Source organism: Engraulis encrasicolus, chromosome 9, assembly GCF_034702125.1.
Source record: "Engraulis encrasicolus isolate BLACKSEA-1 chromosome 9, IST_EnEncr_1.0, whole genome shotgun sequence".
Lineage (NCBI taxonomy): Eukaryota > Metazoa > Chordata > Actinopteri > Clupeiformes > Engraulidae > Engraulis > Engraulis encrasicolus.
The window spans coordinates 14,765,990-14,790,992 of NC_085865.1; the positions used below are offsets into that span (position 1 = coordinate 14,765,990).

General features: G+C 42.9%; 2 protein-coding genes across 2 annotated transcripts; both read left to right on the forward strand.

The window, feature by feature from the left end:
* Positions 1-1,154: 1,154 nt before the first annotated feature.
* Positions 1,155-2,747, forward strand: rpl22l1 (ribosomal protein L22-like 1). The gene is made up of 4 exons (XM_063206636.1): positions 1,155-1,272; positions 1,849-1,959; positions 2,172-2,293; positions 2,501-2,747. The coding sequence occupies exons 1-4, from the start codon at positions 1,264-1,266 to the stop codon at positions 2,643-2,645; spliced, it is 387 nt and encodes a 128-aa protein (XP_063062706.1). The 5' UTR covers positions 1,155-1,263; the 3' UTR covers positions 2,646-2,747.
* Positions 2,748-15,531: 12,784 nt separating this feature from the next.
* Positions 15,532-23,919, forward strand: slc7a14b (solute carrier family 7 member 14b). The gene is made up of 7 exons (XM_063207550.1): positions 15,532-15,832; positions 17,142-17,378; positions 18,181-18,398; positions 19,584-19,730; positions 20,345-20,553; positions 21,200-22,065; positions 23,567-23,919. Exons 1-7 carry the CDS (start codon positions 15,532-15,534, stop codon positions 23,917-23,919), a joined length of 2,331 nt encoding a protein of 776 aa, XP_063063620.1.
* Positions 23,920-25,003: the final 1,084 nt, after the last annotated feature.

Sequence of the window (25,003 nt, forward strand, 5' to 3'; positions counted from 1 at the left end):
ACTGGCCACCTTCAATATAGGCCTAAACTGCAGGGGGAAATCCTGGTTTGTGTTGATAGTACGGCCTTTGGAAGACTTTATAATATTTGAAGTGGCCATATTGCACATATCGGCCCATGTTTAACCAATACAGTTTGGAGAGTTTTCATATATTTATAATCAGTCAGATAATAACCGTCATCACATGTGGCCCTCGAGAGGCACCCTGTTATTATCAACATTTTGATGTGCCAAGTGTCAGGGTTGGCCGTGCCAACTGCGGCAGACAATGGGCAATCGAGGTGGTGAAATCTGAACCAAAGAACTAATCGGTTCGACCATAAAGGTTGGCGCAGCAGTAGCTATGTATGGGGCTTGTTTCCCGATCGGAATAGATCTGATAAGGGCCTACACACACAGCCCAACCCTTGTGGGGCCCTTCCAATCTTTGTGGGGCCCTTCCATTCATATACAATAGCTAAAGAAAGCCCAAACCAAAACAATCCCTAACTCTAACCCAGAGGTGGGCAAACTCAGGCCCGGGGGCCACATGCGGCCCGCTGAGCCTATGTGGCTCCCTCTGAGCCTATACAAAAAGACGGCTTTTAAATCCAAATTCATATGGTCATTCAAGATTTGTAAAATGGCTACCTAAAAAGGGGTCTTATGAACTTAAGATTGACCAAGTAGATGTACTACATGTAAATGTCATTAAAATACAAGGATGGCAAAGCTGATACTTATGTCAGAGTACGTACACTATTTCTTATTATTGACACGGGCAAGTTGCCTGTGACATCTGGCCCCTTCGGTCAAAATTCTACACCCAATGTGGCTCCTTGCCTGGGCCAAAATACTTGCCCATCCCTGACCTGTCAGTGAGAGTAAACTTCTACTCTTATCAGTAACAACAAAACTACCCCAGCAAAATGGATCAAACATGTGGGCTACAGGATTTGGGCCACACATGAAGCGAGGGCCCCAGCATGCGGGTGCAGCTCCAATAGCAGTGGCCTCAAGGTAAATTGGTGTAGTACACGCGCACATACACACACCATGTTTTCATAACTAAATCCGTAGAAACAGCTACCAATTCAATCCTTGTTGTCCCATTCTAATGGGGCAGGTTCTTCGCCTCAAAACAAAGAGTCAGCGGAATGCCATCCGCCTCTTATGTTGGAGAGCGTGCCTTTTATGGCAACACTGGGCGGCGCTAGTAGTAGGCGAGCCTGCTAAACGCTCGCCCTGACTACGAAACTTCCTTTTCCTTTGACCATCACCGAAATGGCGCCGGTAAGGATCTCGGTGGACCAGTTTTTACATTGTTTTGTCTATATATCGTGAAAATAGCCCATAACCATAAGCGAGCATATTAGTCACACGCATGTGTTCATTTTGTCCGTCCAACAGATGTCAACATAACGTGTAAATACTGCCTAAACGGCAACTTGTCTGACTTCTAGTCCACGTGTACCGCGGGAGGGTATGCTAGGCTGCTATCGAACCGGCTTTTAAGCAGTGACCTCTCATTTTGTGAATGTGTGGAAGGGCCACAATTTTGCAATGACCAACTGATAAAACATTAATGTCTGTTCCCCTACTTAGGGATAAAAAAATAAAAAGCATTTGAGTGTCAAATCCGTAGGCTACCAGATTTCACATTAGCTCCTGTCCCCTTGGATGGATTTCCGTAGATTCAGCTGTTTGTCTCCCTCTTCCGTAGAAACGAATATCGCTTGTGAAACATGACCGAATCCCTTGCAGGGGAAGGTTTCTTACTTTCTAGATATGTGTAGTTGAGATTACAAGTGGCCCTATAATCTCAAATATGAATACATCAAACGCTACATTTCTTTATTTATTTTTAAGAAAATTCAGCGTGTCAAGACGACCAAGAAGTCCAGGAAGGGAATTTCTTGGAAATACACCCTTGATTGCACCCACCCGGTGGAGGATGGCATTCTTGATTCTGCCAATTTTGTAAGTTGGACTGCGTGTTAAAGTGGAATATTAAAGCTGTGCATCAAATCTAATTGCAATGCTTTTTAACGCCCTAAGATTTGATTTTATAAGACTTGAGTTTGATTGTGTTTGTTGTGTAACTAACCTGGTCTCCTGACTAGGGTCCCCTTCCCTAGTTAAAGCCTAGGGTTACCTTCCCTAGTGTGGTCATTTTGTCTTCTAACTAACAGGAGACTTTCCTGAAAGAGAGGGTGAAGGTCAATGGCAAAACTGGCAATCTCGGAAATGTTGTCCAGATTGCCCGCCTGAAGAACAAGATCAGCGTCACCTCAGAAAACAAGTTCTCCAAAAGGTGAGCCCCATCCATTTCAAAGGGCCTAAATGTTCATTCGTGTGGTATGTGTTTGAAGGCACTTTTAAAAAGTCACACACACAATACAAAGATGCCATACCAATAAACAATGTGGACAATTTTAAGTTTTAAACACATTTTACTGTGAAATATTGCAAACTGGAATTTATATCTAAATTAAACGACCGTTATCTGCTCTCTTTTCAGGTACCTCAAGTATCTGACGAAGAAGTACTTGAAGAAGAACAACCTGCGTGACTGGCTGAGAGTTGTGGCTTCCGACAAGGAGACCTACGAGCTGCGCTACTTCCAGATTAGCCAGGAAGAGGACGAGTCTGAGGCCGAAGACTAGGCTGAAGCTCTGTGCCAGTACTTTACTGTCGACTGTGATGGGGTCGTGGTGGTGGTGGCGGCGTCAGGAGTTTTGTTGAAAATAAAGATGACTGTCCATCAAGTCCTCTTGCAGTAACATTGACTTTGTTTTTGGATGATTCTGCAGAGTAGAAATAAAAAAGCAGCACACTGGCCTTTATGTTTATGATCGACTTTTTAATGTGCATTACGATTATAGCTCAGACTTGACACATGCTGCTTTTAATTTTATTTGACCTTTATTTAACCAGGACGGTCCCATTGTGGTAGGCCTATATAAAACCTCTTCTGTCAGGGAGTCCTGGCCAAGACCGTATCAAACACAGGGGAGACACATGTACAAGACTTAAAATCAAAGGAAGCACATGCAAGGATGTACAAAAGCCATACACGTCAGACAGCTGCAAGCAGGCAGATAATTGACAGGATAACAAGCAAGTTATAGGTGTAGTATTACTGACTAATTTGGGGGTTTTTTTAATTGGTAATGGAATTCAATGAGCTTACTTGCATAAATTAACCATGTGGGTTTTTTTTACATTCAGTTCTAGTGACTTGAATTCCAGTGAATAAATTGCACTGCCCAATCATACCGTCATAAGAATGCAAGCACATCATGAATTTTAGAAGTTTTCAATTCAGGAATGGAAGTGTAGCGGTCTATGATGTGTACAACACCACAAGAGCAGGGTCAATGTGATAATAAATCTACATTTCCCCAGTTATTGGTTGGGTAATGGTGCAGAGAAAACATCTGTTACATAGGCCTATACCGGTATTCAGCTTAATGCAGTGAAGTTGTCTTTAAAAAATATACAGTACAGGCCAAAAGGGTGGACTCACCTTCTCGTTTGATCAATTCTCTTCATTTTTTGGGGCTATTTACAGAACATATTACATTTTTCAGGGAGGGCATTAAAACTGCATGGATACATGTATCATTTTTTTCCTTAACCAAAAAAAATGAAAATATTTAAGAAAATAAAAATTATTTAAAAATGCCAAAATTACGTCAACACAGCAAAACTGAGGGCCCCACATGTTTCAGCATGCTTATTTTCAAGTAAAAAATACCCTGTCAGTCGAGTCAATTTTAATTGATGCGAGCAAATACAAGAGATTTTCTTGATTGGATAATGGGTCACTTGGTCAGCATAGCTGGTCATCTAGGTGAAACAGTGATACAAAATCTTAATGGGAAAAACCCTGCCACCGATTCCCTCCAACACAGGTTTGATCTCTCCAAGTAACTGGCTGCTAAATATCAGATTAAGACAATGTCTGAAATGCTTGTATAGGCAAGTGTTTAAAACTAGATTTTAGGTCTCGAAATTCTAGTTCTTCAATTCTAGTGAGTTATTGGAGGACTTTAATGTTCAATTAGGACTGACATGACTGTCTGGGCATTTTTATTTGAAAATAGACAAAAATAAGATTATTGAAATGTGTGGGGCCATCAGTTGTGCCGTGTTGACGTCAGGTGGATAGACAGCTGTCATTGCTGTTGGACAACCGCTAGAATGTTAGTTTTGTAAATCCACGAAAATTAAGAATGCATAAATGAGAAGGTGAGTCCACACTTATGGCCTGTAGCCTACCGTATACAGGTATAAAAAAGTTGGGACATAGAAAATCAGCAAACGTGAAAACTAAAGGCAAGACGATGACCCCCTCTGGTGAATTCTGTTAAGATTTTAGACAGAATTGTTCTAACCCCAGACATGTAACTACATGATTCAAACCACTTAATGGTTTCCTCCTTGTGCTCATGATGGATTTGGACTGCCATCCATTTCATCATCTGATTGTCTTAACTAGAACCATACTGTTGGAACATCATCACAATGCAATTGGCTCTGATCGTGTGGCAATATTTCCTTTTAAATCTAATGTCTGGGTGGTTGCTTGTACTCAGTGCTTAATTTGAGGGGGAGCTAGCTCCGGAACCTCAGACGAGAGCTCCGGAACCTTGGATGGAACCTCATGGAAATACATCACAGATCCCCCTCGGGGGGTAGCCAGCCACCCATCCTCTGCGCTCCAGGACCTCCCACTTGACAAATTAAGCACTGCTTGTACTATTCCAAACTTAATTCTGTTATATAGGCTATAACCAAGGCACTACACAACTGCAAGGCACCACTCCATACCATAATGAATGCTGATTATCTTTTGAACTGACCATTAAAATAAGTTGAATGAATAGTTTTCTCTGAATGGAGGGGGCAAGGTCAAGCCAGCACTTAGAGAAACAAATGAGTTTTACATATGGCAGTCATTTTACGGTTTGTGGACCAGCCAAGGCCGCATTAAGATGGTCTGGGGCCCCTGGGCTACAGGTTGTTGCGGGCTCCCTGGAAGGCAACTTTTGTTACAGATTGACATAGTAGGCCCATCATAATTAAAAGGCAGGGATTAAGGATACCATGTCTACCAATTGTACTCAATATGACGTGATTTTTTCAATATTGCACCCTGTCACAATTCTGCAGTTCTTCACTTTTGAACAATCAGGGACCCCATGGCAGGTGAAGGGCCCTAGGCTGCAGCTATATCTAGCCTGTGCATTAATTCAACCCTGGGACCAGCACTGTGCCAAAAGAATTATGTTTTTCTGGGTCCATTTCAAATGAGCTCTGATTGGCTACGTAAAAGACTGCATCAGGTGTACAGTGCTGTTTGTAAGTTTACATACACTGGCAACATGAGTGCATTCTTTGCTGAAGCCATTTATTAGTAATCACCTGTCTTTACGTAGTCACAACACAGAGACTACTGAAATGGCCCTGATCAGAAGTTTACATACCCTAGTTTTTGTGCTGTGTACTCATCAATGACGGCTTGGAGTCTTTTGTGGTACATAGATATGGCCCTTTATTTTCTCTGAAAATGTAGCCAATGATGCGTCGACTCTGCCTTTTGTTTTGGATTATTGCCATGTTGGAATATTCAAGCAATGTCCCATGTGCAGCTTCAAGGCTGATGAGAACAAAGTTTTCTCTAATATTTGATTTTTTGACTATTGCATTCACCTTTCCATGAATGTGGACCAAAGGTCCCCTGCATTTGTACTCCATACATCCCTGTAACTTTGTGATCCACAACATGTTTCATAAAGGGCATGGTGTATCTTTAGACCCTGCTGACTATTCTCCAATTGTAGTGTAGTGACTGAAAAAAGTTCTATTGGTCTCATTTTGCTGAACAACTTTGTCCCACAAGTTTTGAGGTTTGTCTCTGACAATGTTTGTTTACTCAGTGCTCAGTTATCATTATTTGTAGGCCTATTGGTCCTATAATGTTAACAGGGCTGATAGTATTCAGGCTCAGTGCCTGATTTCAGGCTTGGCAGAGTTTGTCTGTAACATATATTCAGGACCCATTGTTTTTTTTTTTCAAAAATGGTTAAAGGTTCAGACTCGGATATTTTTTTTACTCTCAGGCCTGTCTTAACATTCATAGTACAGCGAGTAATGGCTTGAGTAATAATTATACTCCTGCATTCAATACGGTTGACCCTCTTTTAACTGCAATAGCCTTAATCATGTTTCCTGTAGTTCCATATCAGATGGGCAGAACAATTGTGATGTATCTTGAACCATTCCTCTTTACAAAGTGGTCACACTTCAGTAAGGTTCCTGGAATGTCAGGAGTAAATAGATTTCTTGAGGTCATGCCATATCACTTCAGTTTGGATTACGTCAGGGCTTTGGCTGGGCTATTCCAGATTATGTATTTTATTGTCCTGAAACAAGTGTAATAACTAAAGTTGATTTGCTTCTAAAGTATGGGTTGTTGTCCTGCATCAGCACCTATTCTCTTTTAAATTCCAACAGTGTGACAGCCTAGCTTTTCTGTAAAATGCCTCAATAAGCTTGTTGCTACTGCAACCATCCTTAAAAATGGGGATGTGGTTTTGGTGGAGACATAATATCAATCAATCAATATTTTTTACAGCAGAGATGGGACCAAGTCACTAATTTGCAAGTCGCAAGTAATTCTCAAGTCCTTCCAATCAAGTCCGAGTCAAGTCACAAGTTACAACACATTTGACCAAGTGAAGTCCAAATCCAAGTCGTGCCCAAGTCCAACCCTTATTTTTTCCAAGTCCTTAACAAGTCACCTTGTATTCTATGTGCAATATTGTTCATTAAATTACACCTAGTTGCCGCTTCTTTTATCCAACCCACATATTGGTGACAGTCCTTGGAGCAATGTGGGGTTAGGTGCCTTGCTCAAGGGCACTTCAGTCATGGATGGAGGTGTAGGGAGAGGTGGGCCTAAGGGTGGGATTCAAACCTGCAACTCTGATCTTCAGTCCAACTCCCTAACCATTACACCACGGCTGCAAATAAGTTTTCATGTTTTTTGGGGTGACCATGCAACCCACAATTTACCATGTTTTTTTTAGCATGGTTTGTGACTATGGTTAAACCATAGACACAAACCATGCTGGCAAAAACATGAAAGCCATGAATAACCATGATCCATGGTTAGTCAGGAACAACGGTTTTCCAATGAGCCATAGTCATACTATGGATGGTACTTAGAGAGACCATGGCTACTATGGTAAAACCATGGTTACTACAGTAAAGAAAGTGGTTCTAAACAAAAATAGTAGGCCTACTGGTACTGTTTAATGGTAAATTGTTTAGTTTTTCTATCTTTCATGCATTCTTTCCACGCACAAATTAAATATATGTGAAGTAAAGTCTCGTCAATAGCGTACAAGTCGAGTCAAGTCACAAGTCATTCCTAATATTGCCAAGTCAAGTCTCAAGGTGAGTCATTTGTGACTCAAGTCACAAGTCAGTCCAAGTCACAAGTCCACATCTCTGATTTACAGTATATAGTGCATTATCAAACAAAACTGTCATTCAAAGTGCTAGAGAGTAGAGAAAGTGAAAAAAGAAGAAAACTACAAGCAATCAAACTGAAACACCTGTCATTTTAGTGTGGGAAGTTTCATGGATAAATTGGACCACCCGGATGGCCAGTCTTCATTAATTGCACATTGCACCAGTAAAAGCAGAGTTTGAAAGTTCAATTAACAGGGTAAAAGCACAGTTTTGCTACAAATATTGCAATGCACACACCATTATGGGTGATGTGTCAGAGTTCAGAGAGGGGGAAATTCTTGGTGCACTTGTTGCTGGTGCATCTTTGACCAAGACAGGAAGTTTTTGTCATGTATCAAGAGCCACGGTATCCAAGTTAATGTCTGTATACCACCAAGAAGGATGAACCACACGAACTGTGGAGCAAGAGGAAGCTGTCTGAAAGGGATGATGGGTCACCAGCCGTATTGACCCTGTTGAGCTCCAGATGGACTGTTCTGGTGGAAACAGGAGAGTTGAAGTGCACACTTAACCCTATCCAGACCGGGCTTTTTTGGCATTCCTGGGACCGGGGGGGGGGCTCTTTTGACCCCCCCCCTCATAACTTAGGAACCGAATGGCGTATGACCACCAAACTTGGAGGGGATGATCTTCAGCCAAATAACTATGAATGACATCAGTTTGGTGTCATTATTGGATATTATGACATCATTATGACGTCACTTCCTGATTGTATTGCCCAAAATGTCACCTTAATGTATTTTCAATCTAACTTGGGTATTGCACATACATTTTGGTTATTATGTGCATCAGACCACTTCAAATGTTCACAATGGTGTCTGATGCTAATGAAAATGTAAAAAAATATGAAAAGTGATGATGATGAGACTTAGATCAGTGATTTTTGGTCAGGCGTACCTGTCAGAAAACCGTTGCCATGGCAACAACAAAAATGATAAACCTAATCTTTTGGTATCACATTGTAGCCAACTTCATTTTAGGAAAAGTCAAAAAGTTTCGTAGTCATAGCTTTAGTCATTCAGGAGTTATACGACATCAAAGTTGGTGCGGGCACTTTTAGCCCCCCCCCCGGTCTGGATAGGGTTAAAGGTGGGGTTGCAGGATAACCATAAGAAAATGTACTATTATGACATCACGTTGGGGGTTCCGCAGGCTCATAGGAGTCTATGTAGAACCTTAGAATCCTGGGGGAGTTCCCCCAACCTGATGTCATAACTGCAACCTCACCTTTAATTCTACCGTGATTCCGACAGCTGTGGTTTCATGTCAGGGTTAACACCTAAACATGGATTGTTAGAGGTTTATATACAAATCGATCATTCTTAATCATAGACCATCAGAGAAATATTTTCAGCGAGGAACGCTGCACATCAGGTAATACCTCTCCATCAAGACAATTCCTAACTGGTGTGTGTTTTCCGCCAATATTGTTTTTAATTCAAAACACTTCACATATTTATTTCCCCTTTTTATTTGATTAGAGCACAACTAAAGGGTTAAGTGTACTTTGTTTGCATTGAGAGGTTGTTTTTACATTTTAATAGACCACCAAAGTTGAAGTGACAAAATTGTCCCACAGTAGGGCATTCTTAACCTAATAAAAAAGGAATGAAGCCATCCACATTTTCAATTCTCAATCAACCTCTCGATGTAATTCATTTTGAGGTCATCTCTAGTACTATCCAACTGCTACAACATTTGCTTGGCTCTGTCCCAGGGTGTTAGAGGCATGCTATGTGTATCAGTTATCAAATGAAAGGGTTTTCCCCAAAAATAATTCTCTTGGTTTTCACATGATATGTTGTCTTTGCACTGCTGACCATCAGACGTATATATTGAATATTTTGAAAATTGTTATTTGTTTTTTATTCACAATCTATCAAGTGTCCCAAATCATGTAGAATTTGGGTTGTAGTTGATTGTGGGCTTAATTTGTTGTAAACAAGACTAATCATAGTATGTTAACGGCCTGTCTTTGTTTCTTTAGAAAAGAGTGAAACTGTTGTGATTGATGTGTGTATCCCTCCTCTCTTGATCACTGCTCCTTAAGCCACTTACAGTCCAATAGTCCTTTCATCATGTCAATCACATGATTAAACAATAGACCAGATCTCATCATTGCACTTCATAGCAGCAGCCAACCTCTTTATGCACATGGGTTGTCCACTGGTCGTCGAATCACATGGCAGCAGAGGTATAAAAGAAGATATGGTATGGCTCAACAAACACATGCAGATCTTGCTTTAGACTGTACATGAGAAAAGCTGATGATGGCAACTGCTAGAGTTGAATGGGAGGACCCATCCTCCAGCAGCAGCAGCAACAGTAGGAGCGAGCGGGTCATAGAGCGCTTTCAGGCCATCTTAGCCGGCCTCCTCGAGCTGGAGGTCCTGAGAGCCAAGCAGAAGCAGGAGGTGGACATGGCACTGGGGAGGAGCAGCAGCACTGGGACCCGGCAGAAGAACTCTCAAGCGGCGGGCAGCTACCAGAACTGGCTGGAGGAGGGCAACTTCTCCAGGCTGGGCCTCAGCAGCAGCCTCTCAGAAGGGGCCCTCGATGACCTGCAGAGGTGTGGGACAGTCCAGAGCTGGTCAAGACGCTCTGCAGATGAGGACCTTCTTCTGGACAGCACGGGCCACCGCGATGAAGGCCTGCAGGCACAAGTCCCGTGGGACTGCAGCAACTCCAGGACCAGCTCTGGGTTCTGTGATGATGACCAGAGTGAGATGTATAGTAGTAGGGACGAGAGAGATCTGAGTTTTCTCTCAAACTCGGTTATATCGCTGACTTCCCGAACTGCCCCAGAGGTGAGCAGCCCTGTGCTGGGGAATATTCGGCTCATCATGATGAAGAAGAGGCCTGGTGGTGGGCAAAACCAATCTCTTGAGGATAATCCAGCTGGCTCGTCACACGTCATCCCGCGAGACGGCTTCCTCTCCGTGGCCAACCTGTGCCCCGACTCCCTTTGGCCCGACGTGTCAGAGATTGTCCAGCCCCAGGTGGTCTTGGAGTCCCAGTACCGCTCTGACCTGCTCTGTCACCAGGGGACTGAGGTGTACCGTTACCCGAGCCCCCTGCATGCCGTCGCCCTACAGAGCCCTCTCTACACTCCCGAGAGCACCCTCAGGCAAACCAGAGCTTTCACACGCGGCAGCACACCGAAGCCCGTCTACTTCTGCTCACAGTCCGTCTTCGTAGGCATCCGTTCAGATTCCTTCTTTTTACCTGCCGCTATGTCTACGATGCTGCCAGGACACACTTGCCAAATGTTCCCTCACGTTCCCTGTGAGAGACACCGGCTGGAGGCCTTCATCATCCGGCTCGCACAGCGCCACAAGATTCCCAAAAGTCCACTTTGTCTGTTACCAGGAACACCAGGAGGTAGTCCGGCATGCAGTCTTCGCCGCACATGCTCCATGGGCAAAAGTAGGTCTTCAGACCAGTGGAGGATGTTAAGGAATCTTGGAAAAGCTGGGACTGCAACGCTGGATTGTACCTCCATGTCGTCCTCCGTTTCTGCCCAGGTGTTGAAGAGACCCACATACGCCAGCAGGAGTAGACATGCACACAGCTCTGGAGGCGTATGATGGACACTGCCACACATATATTTTTTATTATTTTTTTCTGCGTGTTTCTGCGTGCTGCATTGGGATAAAATGTACAGTTGTGTCTGACTTTACCTATGGACCTTGCCAGTTTGACTGAATGATTCTAAATTATTGGCGATCCTCAGAGATGAATTAACTCTCTAGAAAAGATGAACTGAAACGTGTTAGCCTATTTAAAATCATTTATTTATTCAAACAACAGTTGTTTTGTACATTTCTGAACAAAATTTTGTTTTTTGCATGGAAAATATTCCTGTGTGGTTTGGTACTACTCACTGTCTTCCACTATCTGAACTGTGCGGTGCCAGATTAAACATGTTGCAGTCTGGCTTGCCAGGCTAGAGGGCAGTGAACAGTAGCCTATTAAGAATTGATGTAGAATTGATTATGATGTACGAACACTAAGTTTCTGGATTTATTCTTACTTTTATCACTTGTTTCTTTATGTGTTATCACATACCAAGGACACAAAAAAGAAAATGTCTGCAAGGTGGAATTAGAAATGATCAGAATTAATCTATGTTTTGTGAACAATTTTGCAATAAAGTAATAATAATAATAAAAAAATATGTATGTAGCCTATGTAGATTTTTGATTAGGGTCATTTGTAGTTTGTGAGTTGTTATAGGCCTACAATTATTTAGGAGAAATCTGAACTCAAGAATATCAGTAAGCAGTCTGTAAACCCATGGTTTGAAAGAACATTCAAGTAGTAGGCTACACCCAGACTGTAAAAAAGAACTTTAATGTCTTGAACCTTAAAGTTATCTGATTGAAAGAACTCTGACCTCCCATTACATTTCGTATGGCTTGCTGGGATGCTCCTCCTCAGTCCTTTCGAACGCGTGAAGACTATCACCCATGCAATCGTTTTAGACAGATAGTCTCGATAACCTGCACTAGGTAGGCTACAGAAATACACTGACCATGGAGCGTTTTTCGTCTAAGAAGCGTCTTTGGCGTAACCTAGGCAGTTCCTGAATGGGGACAATGCGTGGCTAAATAATTGATTTAGGTCTGATCACATGGAAGGTAACTGAATCATTCATGAATCCACGGCATCTCCACCTTAGCGCAAACACCTGCGCTGCACGGATAGCCCACTTTTCTGACGCTGGACTTTTGCTGAACTATTGCACCATGATAATTGTATGGCAACACGTTGGTAAGTTCTCGGCGATCCCATACAAGTCACGGTTGACAAGTGAAAAAACGTGAATTTACAGATAACTCTACGTCGGTCCTTTGACTGGCAGTTCTTAGATCTCAATGCACATTACGCACGTTTGCTTTTAGGCTTTGTCAAAGACGATAGTCGCCTGCGTTAAGACCTTGTCGGAACCATAGTCTTAGGTTATTTTTATTATTTTACAGTTGCCTTATAGATCTAGAGGACGTATCTCTTATTTCATCTGTAGAGAAATAATTAATCTCAACACCCTGAAAACTGATCGTTCTCATAAATATTACATGCTATTTATGTATCGAAGGGTATGGTAGGTTTACAGCTGAAAATGCAAAGCATTTGTTTTGTGTTGGAGAGGGGGGGCAGTTTACCAACATGTTTTTGAAGTGGGCTTTTTATGTCTATGTAAGTTGATTGGAGATTCCAAATTGTGCTTTGCGCACAACATGAGCTACTCGGTATGTCAAAACATTAATATCGCTAGGCCTACAAATCCTCGGTGACAGCCCAGCTCTTCTGATAAAACCACGGACTTACTTTTTGTTTGTTTGTTTTAATGATGCATGTTTGCGGTCGCTGTCCGAGGTCCTGAAATTAGACAGACCGTGTAAATGTGACGCGCAGTCTCGCTAAACCTGTAGCCTACCCCCAATCTACAAAGAGGATGTTTCCATCAGTTTTAGCACTAACAGGGCTGAAAGCTTATACATTTAAAGGCAAGAGACATTTGATCTACTATTAAGCCTCTATTCGACACCTAGTAAGTACAACATAGTAGTTGAGATTTTGACTGTTTTAGTTTCTAAAACAGGATCGTTTGAAAGGTGTGATATAGCCCATTTGTAACCTACCCCTTTAAGAGGGATTGGCTCAACTTCCTAACAATCATTTTAGCAATCACACATGTAAACGCTGTAGGGTTGACGTTCAGAAAACACACATTTTAACAGCCCCAGAAAGAGGAGAGACCTTAGTGGTGGCAATTGTCACTATTGCCATTTTCAGTGACACTGATCATGGTTTTTAACCTGTAAGCTCAGCAGTGCTTTTTTGCCTCCTGATGTCATGCTTCAGTAGGCTAAGCTGTGTTACTCTGTTATGAGAGAGATGGTTGACTCCTCTCCTCCAGGCTTTCTACAAGCTGTACCCTCCCAATTCCAGTTCCCCTTCAACACCGCCATGACCCATGACCCATGACCCATGACCCTGCACTACTGCAACCAGGGATGGATTATGACTCCATGGGCCCCAGGGCCAGACAACAAGAAAGCCCCCCTTCCATGAGTATTGCTAGTTTACGAAAAGATTCAGGGTTTTAGCCCAGATGTTAAAGCCCACTGTTGTTTGGGTTTTAGGGGGTTTGCTAAAAAAAGTAAAAAGCAGTTTTTTAACCCATTTTGCCCTAAGCCCTTTTTGGGAAAGGGTGCCCTCTCCTATTAAAACCTAAGTATCTCAGCCTCTGAAGCACATAAAACATGAACTAAGTTGCATTTAACAGCTAGGACCCTCATCTAGCACCAGAATGTGGTCATTCAGCTCTAACATACCCACATTTTTAATAAAACAGCTAAAATCTCAAGAACTTGAATGCAGCGTATATGTCGCTCCAGGACACAATGGGTTAAAAGTGCTATTTCAACACACAAGAGGCTTGTGCATCAGGGCCCCGTTGACTCTTGGACCCCTGAGCCTGAGCCCAGTAGGCTCGTGCAGTAGACTATCCTTGACTGCAACACCACTCCACCTCCAACAACCCACGCTCTGCACCACCTACACTCTCTCTCTTTTTTTTTGCGTGTGTGTACTCCAGCTGTGACGTCAATGCTTTGTCCATGAATGAAAGCCCCAATCCTGATCAATCGTCCAGCTCATCAGGCGCGGCCCTATGAATCATCTCCACAAACAACATCAACAAGTGAATCTTTAGCAGTGACAATAGCCACAGCAGATGCTCTCTGTGACACTATAAATGTCACTGCACACAGCTGCTCCATTTATCTCTAGCTATTAAATGACAGTAGGCTATGAATACAAATAGGCTAGTATGTAGGCTATGCAGGCAAATATTGTGAATAAAAAACCTGCAACTTTGGATGATGACCAACAATAATTACGAATTCTCTAATGAGAAGATTGCTTCATATAGCAAGGGCACTTAACTAATGGCAACCTGTCAAGAAAACGTATGAATACAACTAGACACGACAATCAGATCAGGTTTACAATTGACTTTCGCGAAAGGAGAGAGAGTGAGTCTTGGAGTCTTTCTGTCTATCTTCCCGACCCTTTTTTAATGAAAGCACAGGGATGGAAATCACAGAAGTCACATTGTTTCTTATCAAAAATGTAGCATCCTGATCACATAGTATTCCCTGGGGAACATTTGGAACAGTACAACAGTATATGAAACAAGTACAAAAGTGAATACAAGCAAAGTCTTTGCTACAGAATATAATTATTTCTACACAACTTCAAACTCATTTTACTCCAGCCCCAGTGCTCACACAGACAAGGCTGTCACCTCGCTGGGTTACACAACATGGTTCTGAAGCATCGTAGCCAGACAATATCCTACATCAAAACCTGTTGCAACAGAAAGATTAGGAGCATGGATAATAGCCCAGACCATGCTGCCAGTTCCTCTTCTCCCCCTAATGGACTCTGCTCTGAGTGTTAATAAGATTTAGTGAAACCAATGTCGTTTCATGGTTACATTTCAATTAGTTTGCATCATATCTGTCATCTATGTCAGCAAATGTAAATAGATTAACATTCAAGCTATTTGCGTATGCCAAGGATCAGACTGGGCTGTACATGTTAAAAAGGACCTCATATGGTTCTTTAATAAACTTAGACTTTGACAGGTAAAAATTGCATGTAGTAGGTTTACTGTTCAAAAGTTAGAAACATAAATGTGTCTCCTAACATTGTTTTTGTTTGCACAGCATGTCCCAGTCTACCTACGTTGTAGAGCGATGTGGAGGAAAACAAGGATGCATTCTCTCTGAGAGAGAGAGAGAGAGAGAGAGAGAGAGAGAAAGGAGCACTGAAACTTTACTTGGTGTTGGACAGAGAACAACAAGACTCACTGGTGAAGACTGAGTGGAATCATTCAAGACAACCCAATTCAGTGACTTCTTCAAAAAAAGAAACCCATCCAAACATCACCATCACCACCATCATCACCCATCATCAGTCAGTTTCTGCAAGAAGATGAGTGCCTTTTTTGCAAAGCTGGACCCGCGGCAGGTCGAGTGGGGGAACTCTTGGTATGGCCTGTACTCGCGCATGCTGCGCACCAAGCCTGTGCAGTCCATGCAGGAGGGGGCAGCCGATGACCTGCATGGCACCAAGCTGGCACGGGTGCTCACCACCGTGGACCTGGTGTCTCTGGGCGTGGGCAGCTGCGTTGGCACAGGCATGTATGTGGTGGCCGGCCTGGTTGCCAAGGAGATGGCGGGCCCTGGCGTCATCTTGTCCTTTATCATCGCTGCTGTGGCCTCTATTCTGTCAGGTATGGAACCACTGAGTTATGGGGCTCACAATGTTTTTATAGTGTGTGGGGGAGGGGGGGTGTAGGGGATACTCTATGTGAATGATTTGTTTACTGTATTTATGTGTATGTGTATGTGCATATGTTTCTACAGTATGTCTCGTAAGTGAGTACACCCCTCACATGTTTTGCAGATTTGTGAGTATATCTTTTCCAACGCAGTCTCACCCCAAGTAGTCAATTTCTGACTACCTTGGACCAGACTGCAATTTTTGACGTCTTGGGTATTCCTTCCACGTCACATTTTGACTATGTGGCCTAACCCTAAACCTATTCCTAAACCTAACCTCAATGACATTATGCTGCCACAAGGGGGCGCCTTTGAGGACATAGTCAAAATGTGACGTGGAAGGAATACCCAAGACGTCAAAAATTGCAGTCTGGTCAAAGGTACTCAGATATTGACTACTTGGGGTGAGACTGTGTAGTCTTTTCATAGGAGAGCAAATAAATTTCCTTTTGACACAATGATTGGTGACCTTTTAACAACACATATAATCACTTAAATTCAAAAAATCAAAATACAGCCATTAATGTTTGAACATTGCCCACAAAAGTGAGTACACCCCAGATTAGATTCCGGCAGAGAAGAGGCCGTGTTGGCTCGAAATGAAAAGGGATTAAAAGGGAGGTCATCGGTGTGAGTTTCAACCTTTCGTTACATTGTACTTTTACATTTTGAGTTTGCACCGGGTTTAAATAGATTGGTGTGAGATTTGAATGCAATCCTATGGAGAGTATCATGATCTGCTTCAGTAGTCACAGTGCATGTTTCTTTTAGGTGTAATTCAGATTACCAATGCTGACAGCATTCATGCATCCCCAAATCATGTCAGTCCCAATACCATGCTTGAATATCGAGAGGATAAACTTTTTTGTAAAACTCACTTGCTTACCACCACACGTGCTTAACACCTGACACATCTAAAGCAAATTTGTTTATCTTGGTCTCAAGAGAGATGAACAGACCAAGGATATGGATCACTGGAACCATGTTGTGTGCTCTGAAGAGACCAAGATAAACAAATTTGCCTATATACTCGAAAGAACATGTGTAATTTGGGATGGAAACGCTGTATATTTTAATTAGTTTATTTTTTCTGTTTTACAGTATGTCTGGTAAGTAACAGTTCCACAGACAAAAGCACTTTACAAGTACATCAGTCCCTCAGATCGCTAGATTAACTTTAATGGCATACGTATAATGCAATAACTTCCGAAGTGCTCATTGTTCTCTGCACTGCTAACCTTTGTCTCTGGCTTTTCCCAGGTGTTTGTTATGCAGAGTTTGGCGTCCGTGTGCCCAAAACGACAGGCTCCGCCTACACCTACAGCTATGTGACAGTGGGCGAGTTTGTGGCCTTCTTCATTGGCTGGAATCTGATTCTGGAGTACCTGATTGGCACAGCGGCGGGGGCCAGTGCCCTCAGCAGCATGTTTGACTCCTTGGCCAATCACACCATCAGCCGCTTCATGATCAACCACCTCGGCAGACTCCACGGCCTGGGTGAGCATTCAGTTGAAGTCAGGTTTATTTATTTTTTTGTAAAGGTGCACTGTGTAATATTTTTTAGTAGTTTATTTCCAGAATTCATGCCGTCCATTTACAAATGTTACCTTTTTCATGAATATTTACCACCACCATCATATTCTAAATATTCATAATGACTGGGAAAATTGCAGTTGTGGCTAGTATTGTGGCTCAGTGCACTATTACATCCCTATATAATCAGAGGTGTCAAAAGTAAAAGTACAAGTAAAATGGTATAAGCACAGCACTATTACATACCTGTTACACCTGTTAGCCCATTGTACCTAATGAGGTAGATAGATTGTGTTACACAGGTCTACTGGTTGAAAAGCAGGAATGCAATGTAGTTTTGCATGCTGCTAACAAACAAACAATTGAACAAGATTGTCATAAAATTGTGAATTGTGCAGTGTTTAATCAACGCTTGTGGGACCAGCACTGTAAGTGTTTAAAATGGTTTCTCTCTCTAAGTGTTGAATTGACACTGCAAAATGTACAGTGTTTTTTTGACAAACCAGGTAAAATAGGAATACAATTTTGATGTGTATGTTACAAACAAAGGAGTAGGTTAAAGCCTGCACATCCACACGCCTCACCTGGGAGCAGGACAACCAAACAACCAGATGAAACAAAAATCTAAATTCTAATTCTAAAAAGTCTGCTTCAACCACAATCCCGATTTAAGCGGACATTTTTCTTTTTTTGTCTCATTTTATCATGTTACAAACCAAAAGAATGTGTATTAGACCTCACTATGTAATGTGATCTCATTTGTCAGGCAAGGGGGAGGAGTCCTATCCTGACTTGCTGGCTCTCATCATCTCTCTGGTGGTAACGGGCATCATTCTGCTCGGCGTGAAGAACTCGGTGACCTTCAACAATGTGCTGAATGTTGTCAACCTGGTGGTCTGGGTGTTCATGGTGATCGCCGGCCTCTTCTTCCTCAGCGGGGCCAACTGGGAGAGCGGGAGATTTCTGCCCTACGGCTGGTCAGGAGTAAGACAACATCGTCAACAGATTATTTGATTGATAGTATGCCTATATATGGATATAGGAGACAAAACGAACGGCTAAGCAATCACATGTTTGAATTCTTTCCTACATGGATTCTGGTGAAGTACAAGACACACAAAGACCAGATGTTGGCTTGTAAAAGGGAAGTCACTTGCGCTCTAACCTTCTTGGTGCTTCCAGTCCAGGACGGTAGATAACGGAAAGTAAACTGGTCCGCTTCAAAAAGACTAGGCCAGGGATGACTTGAGCACTCAGATACTTTTTAGTTTTTGCACTTTTTTTTGCTGTTTGCCCCACAATAAACTAACTAAAAGTATCTGAGTGCTCCAGTCATCTCTGGCCTAGTCTTTTTGAAGTGGACCAGTTTACTTTCCACCAGATGTAGGCTATTTGATCCAGGTGTAGGCTGTTTGACATGCGCTCTCATGTGGTTTTCTATTATATTGTAATATATATACTATAATACTATATACTATAATACTATACTATAATACTATACTATAATACTATAATATATAATATAAAACAGTTTGCAATATATTTGCTCCCACATGAAAGAAAAACTGAAGTAAAAAACTTTGGTAAAAACTCTGCTTGGAACCACTTTCAATTGTATAAAAACCTGGCCCCTTGGGGTAGTGGCTCAATGAGCGAAGACACCGTACCGTTACACTGGCAACCCGGTTTCAATTCCGGCCCATGGTCCTTTACAGATCCTTCCCCTACCTCTCCCCCACTTATTTGCTATTACACTCTCTCATTAGCCTTTCCTAAATAAAGGCATAAAAGCCCAAAAACATGTATTTCAAAAACTGCCCCTCTTAAATGTGTGCATCCCCTGAATGCGTTTTAATATGCGACCTTGCCTCCTCCACTTGCGCTTGTCTCCTCGTCCCGCCTCCTGGCCCCTCCTTCGTGGAGAAAACGATAAAGTTTCCCAGCTGTCAGCCTAGCCACAACAACTTTTGAGGGACTGTTTTTCATTCACCATCCCAATTGCAAATGAGAAAAAGACTCTACAATTGAGCTTTTGCAAGATATTGAAATATAATGCGGTTGTCAGTGATGTCATCATGACGAGGAGGCAAGTGGAGGAGGCAAGGTCGCATATTAAATGTGTGCATCCTCTGTGTCCTCATCCACATTTGTCTGTCTTTGGCACTGCAGGTCATGCAGGGGGCGGCGACGTGTTTCTATGCCTTTATTGGCTTTGACATCATCGCCACCACAGGAGAGGAGGCCAAGAGTCCCAACACCTCCATCCCCTACGCCATCACCGCCTCGCTCGTCACCTGCCTCACAGCCTACGTCTCTGTAAGTAGCCAACCCAGCACAGGGCATATACTATAGGCAGGTACCAGCCACACAGCGTGTCAGAATTCTAAGATACAAAAAAGGTGCTATATTAGTATATTTTGTAGGAAGTCTCAGTTTGGTTAAGGCGATATGTCAAAGTTAAATCAGTAGAGGAACTCACCTGTAAAGAAATCATCTGAAACTTCTTTGTTTATAAAGTATCCACATATAGTGTTATATAGCATTATGATATTACAACACATTACATTTTATATATCATGTTAGTAGCCTATAGTCGTTTCAGTATCTCTTGTGTTTGTTGTTTGCATTTTGAGCTCTGAGACTTGAGACTTTGTTTTCCTTAGACTCTTAAAATATTAATGCAGCAAGCGTCCCCTGACAAGTTGCATGTTTCCATTGGGGTTTGCTTTCATTTGATTTGATCTCTATCCAAGAAAAAAATACATATGCATAGTTATTACAACATATCTGATCAACTTGCTGCTCATGCACATGTTTTTAATTGTAATGTAGTTATGTTATTTACATACAATATAGTCTTGTCATGTGGATTTAATTACAAATTGACATTGTTGGCAAACACACAATACATTTTGGTGACTTACACGTAGGTCAGTGTCATCCTGACCCTGATGGTGCCTTACAACCTGATTGATGGCGATGCCCCGCTGATGGAGATGTTTGCGGTGCATGGCTTCGTGGCAGGGAAGTTTGTGGTGGCCGTGGGTGCCATCGCGGGCCTGACCGTCAGCCTGCTGGGATCCCTCTTCCCCATGCCACGCGTCATCTACGCCATGGCAGGAGACGGCCTCCTTTTCAGGTTCCTATTACATTATAACATCATACATCTAACAACAATGTATTGACTAACAATATAACATAGCATCATATTTATTTTATTCACACTGTAGGCGTACATGAATGCATACAGTGTGTGTGTGTGTGTGTGTGTGTGTGTGTGTGTGAGCTTGTTACAATATGCTGTTTACATCTGAATTTTATTTGGGAATTAGTAAGTAAATCATGAGTAAATCATTAATTTATATTAACTTGTCATTAATTTCTACTTATAGTATACATATACTGTATATTAAGTCTACACACCCCTGATTACTTTTACACCTTAATGTAAAATTTAACCTGTACAATTCAATTGAAAAACCCAAAGCTTAAAAGGGAAAAATAGAAAATAAAAACTTGCACAAATATGCACACCCTTAAATATCCACTGTAAGTAGTAATTAAATGTCAAGTAAGTTAATATACAGTATATTCATGATTTACTCTCATTCCCAAATAAAATTCAGATGTAAACAACAGACTGTGCGTGCACACACACACACTTGCATGTAGGCCTACAGTAAAGACTGTATGCTCTTTAAAACACACACACCATGATTGCTATAAAATAAAATAAAAACAGTGAGATCAGATGCAGTCAGACTCCTCCACATCTCCTCCACCAGGTTCCTGGCCATCGTGAATCCTCGCACTGAGACTCCGGCGGTGGCGTGTGCCGTGTCTGGCTGCCTGGCCGGGATCCTGTCTCTGCTGGTCAGCCTGAGAGACCTGATCGAGATGATGTCCATCGGCACGCTGCTGGCCTACACGCTGGTGTCGGTGTGCGTGCTCCTGCTGCGCTACCAGCCCGACGAGGACGGCAGCTACCTCACAGGAGAAGAGCAGGGGGAGGAGGACGGCACGGGAGGCAAAGCCAGGAAGGAGGGGGTGTTGGCCGAGTGTGAGGAGCAGGAGGACGGAGGCTACCAGGGCAAGCAGGTGCACAACAGCCCGGTCAAGAGCAAGGGCGATGACGACACGATGATTGACGGCACTGACCCCACGAGCTACCAGTCTGTCGGCTCGGGCTATGGCCTTAGAGAGAAAGGCCCAGAGGAGGGCGAGCAGCCGGACAGTGCCCCGACCGCCCTGCTGAAGCGAGTCCTGGGCCCCCACTACTACACGCTCAGAGTGAAGCTAGGCCTGCCCGACTCCAGCGACGTCCCCACGCCCATCACGGGCCGCATGGTGACCCGTTGTGTCCTGCTGCTCTTCGTCCTCACCTTCCTCTTCTGGTCCCTCGTCATCTACGGTCTGGACCGGGAGTCCGGAGCGGCCCGCTGGGCCCTGGTGCCGCTGGTCGGGCTCATCTTCTGCAAGATGTTTGCCCTGCTGATTATGATCCTACGGCAGCCCCAGAGCCCCAAGAAGCTGCCATACATGGCGCCCTGCGTGCCCTTTGTGCCCGTGGCGGCCATGCTGGTGAACATCTACCTGATGCTGAAGCTCTCGCGCATCACCTGGGTGCGCTTTGCTGTCTGGTGCTCTATAGGTATGCAGTAAGCCCATAGTACCAATTTTCCTCTATACATAGGTTTCCCGTTTATTAACATTCGTGCTGTGAGGAGGGGCCAGATGCTAAGCAGCCAACCATGTGAGCACATTTTTTTGAGTGACAGCAGTTTCCAACAATCAGAGATTGAAGAGTGCGCAGCCAGGGTTGCGCAGCCAGGGATTGTTTACAAACGGGAAACCCATGTATTGTTTCAGGTGTTGCTTGTTTTTTTTTACTATTACTGTACGCTCTAAATATGGTTTTACGTTTCAAAACATCTAGTCAGAGTATAACATGAAAAATATAAGGTCAGAAAGCTGAGGACTGTGGGGTCCAACTGTAATCGTTCAAACTGCCTCTGCACGCTATGGCCAGAGATTCTTTAAGTATATAGAGATATGCCAACATAATAGGTTGCTATGGGCACCTAACTTGACCAGGTTCCGGTCTGCCTAAAAGGGCGTGTCATAATGCCCCTAGCATGAATAGAACAGTCCTTAGGTCTGCCTAGGTCTGCCTAAAGGGGGATTTCCCCCCCTCCCTCTTGCAATAATAGAACTCGGAAACAATGGGCCAATGGAACCTCTCTCTCTCTACTCTCTCTGCTATGGCCAATCAGAGTAATCATGACTGACAATCCCCAATGATTTAAAGGTGCACTGTGTAATATTTTTAGTAGTTTATGATACTTAGTACTTTTACAGACTATTGTCAGTTGTAAATTAAGGAATTCAGGTTTTTGTGCTGCAGGGACAATAAGCATGATAGTTTAGTTTTAGAGCCAAAACATTGTCAATTAGTACACCATCAAGCCTCAAGACTTCCACAAATACTTTTGTATATTTCATACATGAAAAGTGCATATTCTCTATGTCCGCCATTTTGGTCATAGTAGTAAATAATAGTTAATTTTAGTCATTATTAATGAAAAGATAAAATTTGGCAATAGGCAGCACAGTTTCAATGAGCAGCATAGTTGCAATACCTACCAAGACCAACTTTACCAGCAAAAAAATATTTTTCGTCTGCTAGGCGGGTTTGTTTAGTTTAGTAGGTTTAACATAATTCATTCAGTAAAAATGTTATTGCTCCACTGAGTCTTTGGCATAGTGGAAGACATTATGCGGGGTTCCCTTCCACATCTATCAAGTGCTTTTGTAAGGGTGGGTCATGGTATTGAGATTAATGTAAAGTCTAAATCCCATGTAAAGAGATAAAGGGAGGGATCAAAGCTGAATAAGGTGCTGGGTAAGACAGATTGTAGACTTAAAATACCATATACACATACCTCACATTCATATCATTATTTATGGTATGGGCTGGCGCCGTACTCCACTGAACCGCGGCGGCCCCGGGCCCAACTCAAACATAAAATACTTTTAGTCTGACTTATGAATAATACATTCAAGATAAAAAATGCTGTGATTGCTGGCCAAGGCTGTGAAATATGTTTTTAACAAAAAAAAATATGAATGAGGTGTGTTGTGCTGAATTGCAGGTCTCCTGATCTACTTTGGCTACGGGATGTGGAAAAGCTCTCTGGAGCTCTTCTCCCAAGAGGAGGAGGCCCACGCCAGCACCTACCATTGCTACGACAACGATGTGGACGACAGCTTCACCGTGGAAGATGACGGGGACCTCCAGGGCGAGGGTGAGGAGGGGCCTTATCAGGGCTGGGCAGGGGAGGAGAGGGGAGGGTACCAGGACCCGAACCAACAGACACAGCAGCACTACCAGTACGGGGCCGACGGGCAGAGAAACGCGGGCAAGTCGAAAAGCAGCAGGGGCCGGAGTAGAAAAGGCTTTGATGAACTGGAGGAGGATGATGATGATGATGAAGAGGATTACTAAACTGTTCATTCTCTCTGAAATGAAAGCTGGTGTCTGTGTTGAGTGCAGTTACTGTTTGCTAGGTGATTTCTTAACTAATCGTTTTCTTTTGATGTTGATGTTTATTTTGTCATGCATGGCTGACAGCAAAACCATGGAAAGGTGTTACTGTGTTTGTCTGTATGCGCTGTCAGCTTATGTATCACCTGCAATTACAAAGAAATTAAGTTTATTTATTAAACGCCAAAAGCAAAATAAGAGACACGCGTTGAAACAGTGCCTTTCATTATCTCAGTGTGACTAAAAGCTTTTATTATTCATAAATACGAGTAAAATACAGTCATGTGGTTTGTGTCTTTTAAAGTGACACACCAAGGGTTCTCTCTAATATGTTTACTCCCGTCCTTCCTTACTCACTTGCCTCCTTGCGGCCTCGTGGTGATGTCACTGACAACCGAATTGTACTTCAATATCTCGCAAAAGCTCAATTCTAATGTAATTTTCTCATTTACAGTCAGGACGGTGAATGAAGAATAGTCCCCCAAAAGTTGTGGCTAGGTTGACAGTGGGGAAACTTTATTGTTATCTCCACGGAGGCGGGGCGTCCGCGAAACGCGAGGTCACAAGCGCAGGTTGAGGACGGGAGTCCGCATATTGGAATGCACCCCAAGCATCCTTAGGGACGGTAAGCAGGAAAGGCTGCACCACCTGGATATCCACTTCCTCTCTGTAGGCCTATGTCAGCCAAATATTTGACTCGGCTGCTCCGTTATTGGCAGAAGGGGAAGGGCGTTAAATAGTGTGAACCTGGGAACTATAGGAAGAAGCACTATCATTAAAATTTATGGGAAAACAACTTTTGTGAGATACTAATCGTGACAACAACGAAGTACATGCTTAACTGGAATGGCAGCCAGAGAGACCAAGGCAGCTCAATTTCACCCTGTAGCGCTTCACATTTCAAATCCAAGTCTATATCTGGATATGGTGTGAATAACATCTGGAAACGGTAAATTTAGTCCTGGAGAAAGCTATCCAAATCAGTCCCAGAAGCCTATCAGTTGTTAAAAGTGTGAATTTAATGCAATATGACAATGCAGAGGCT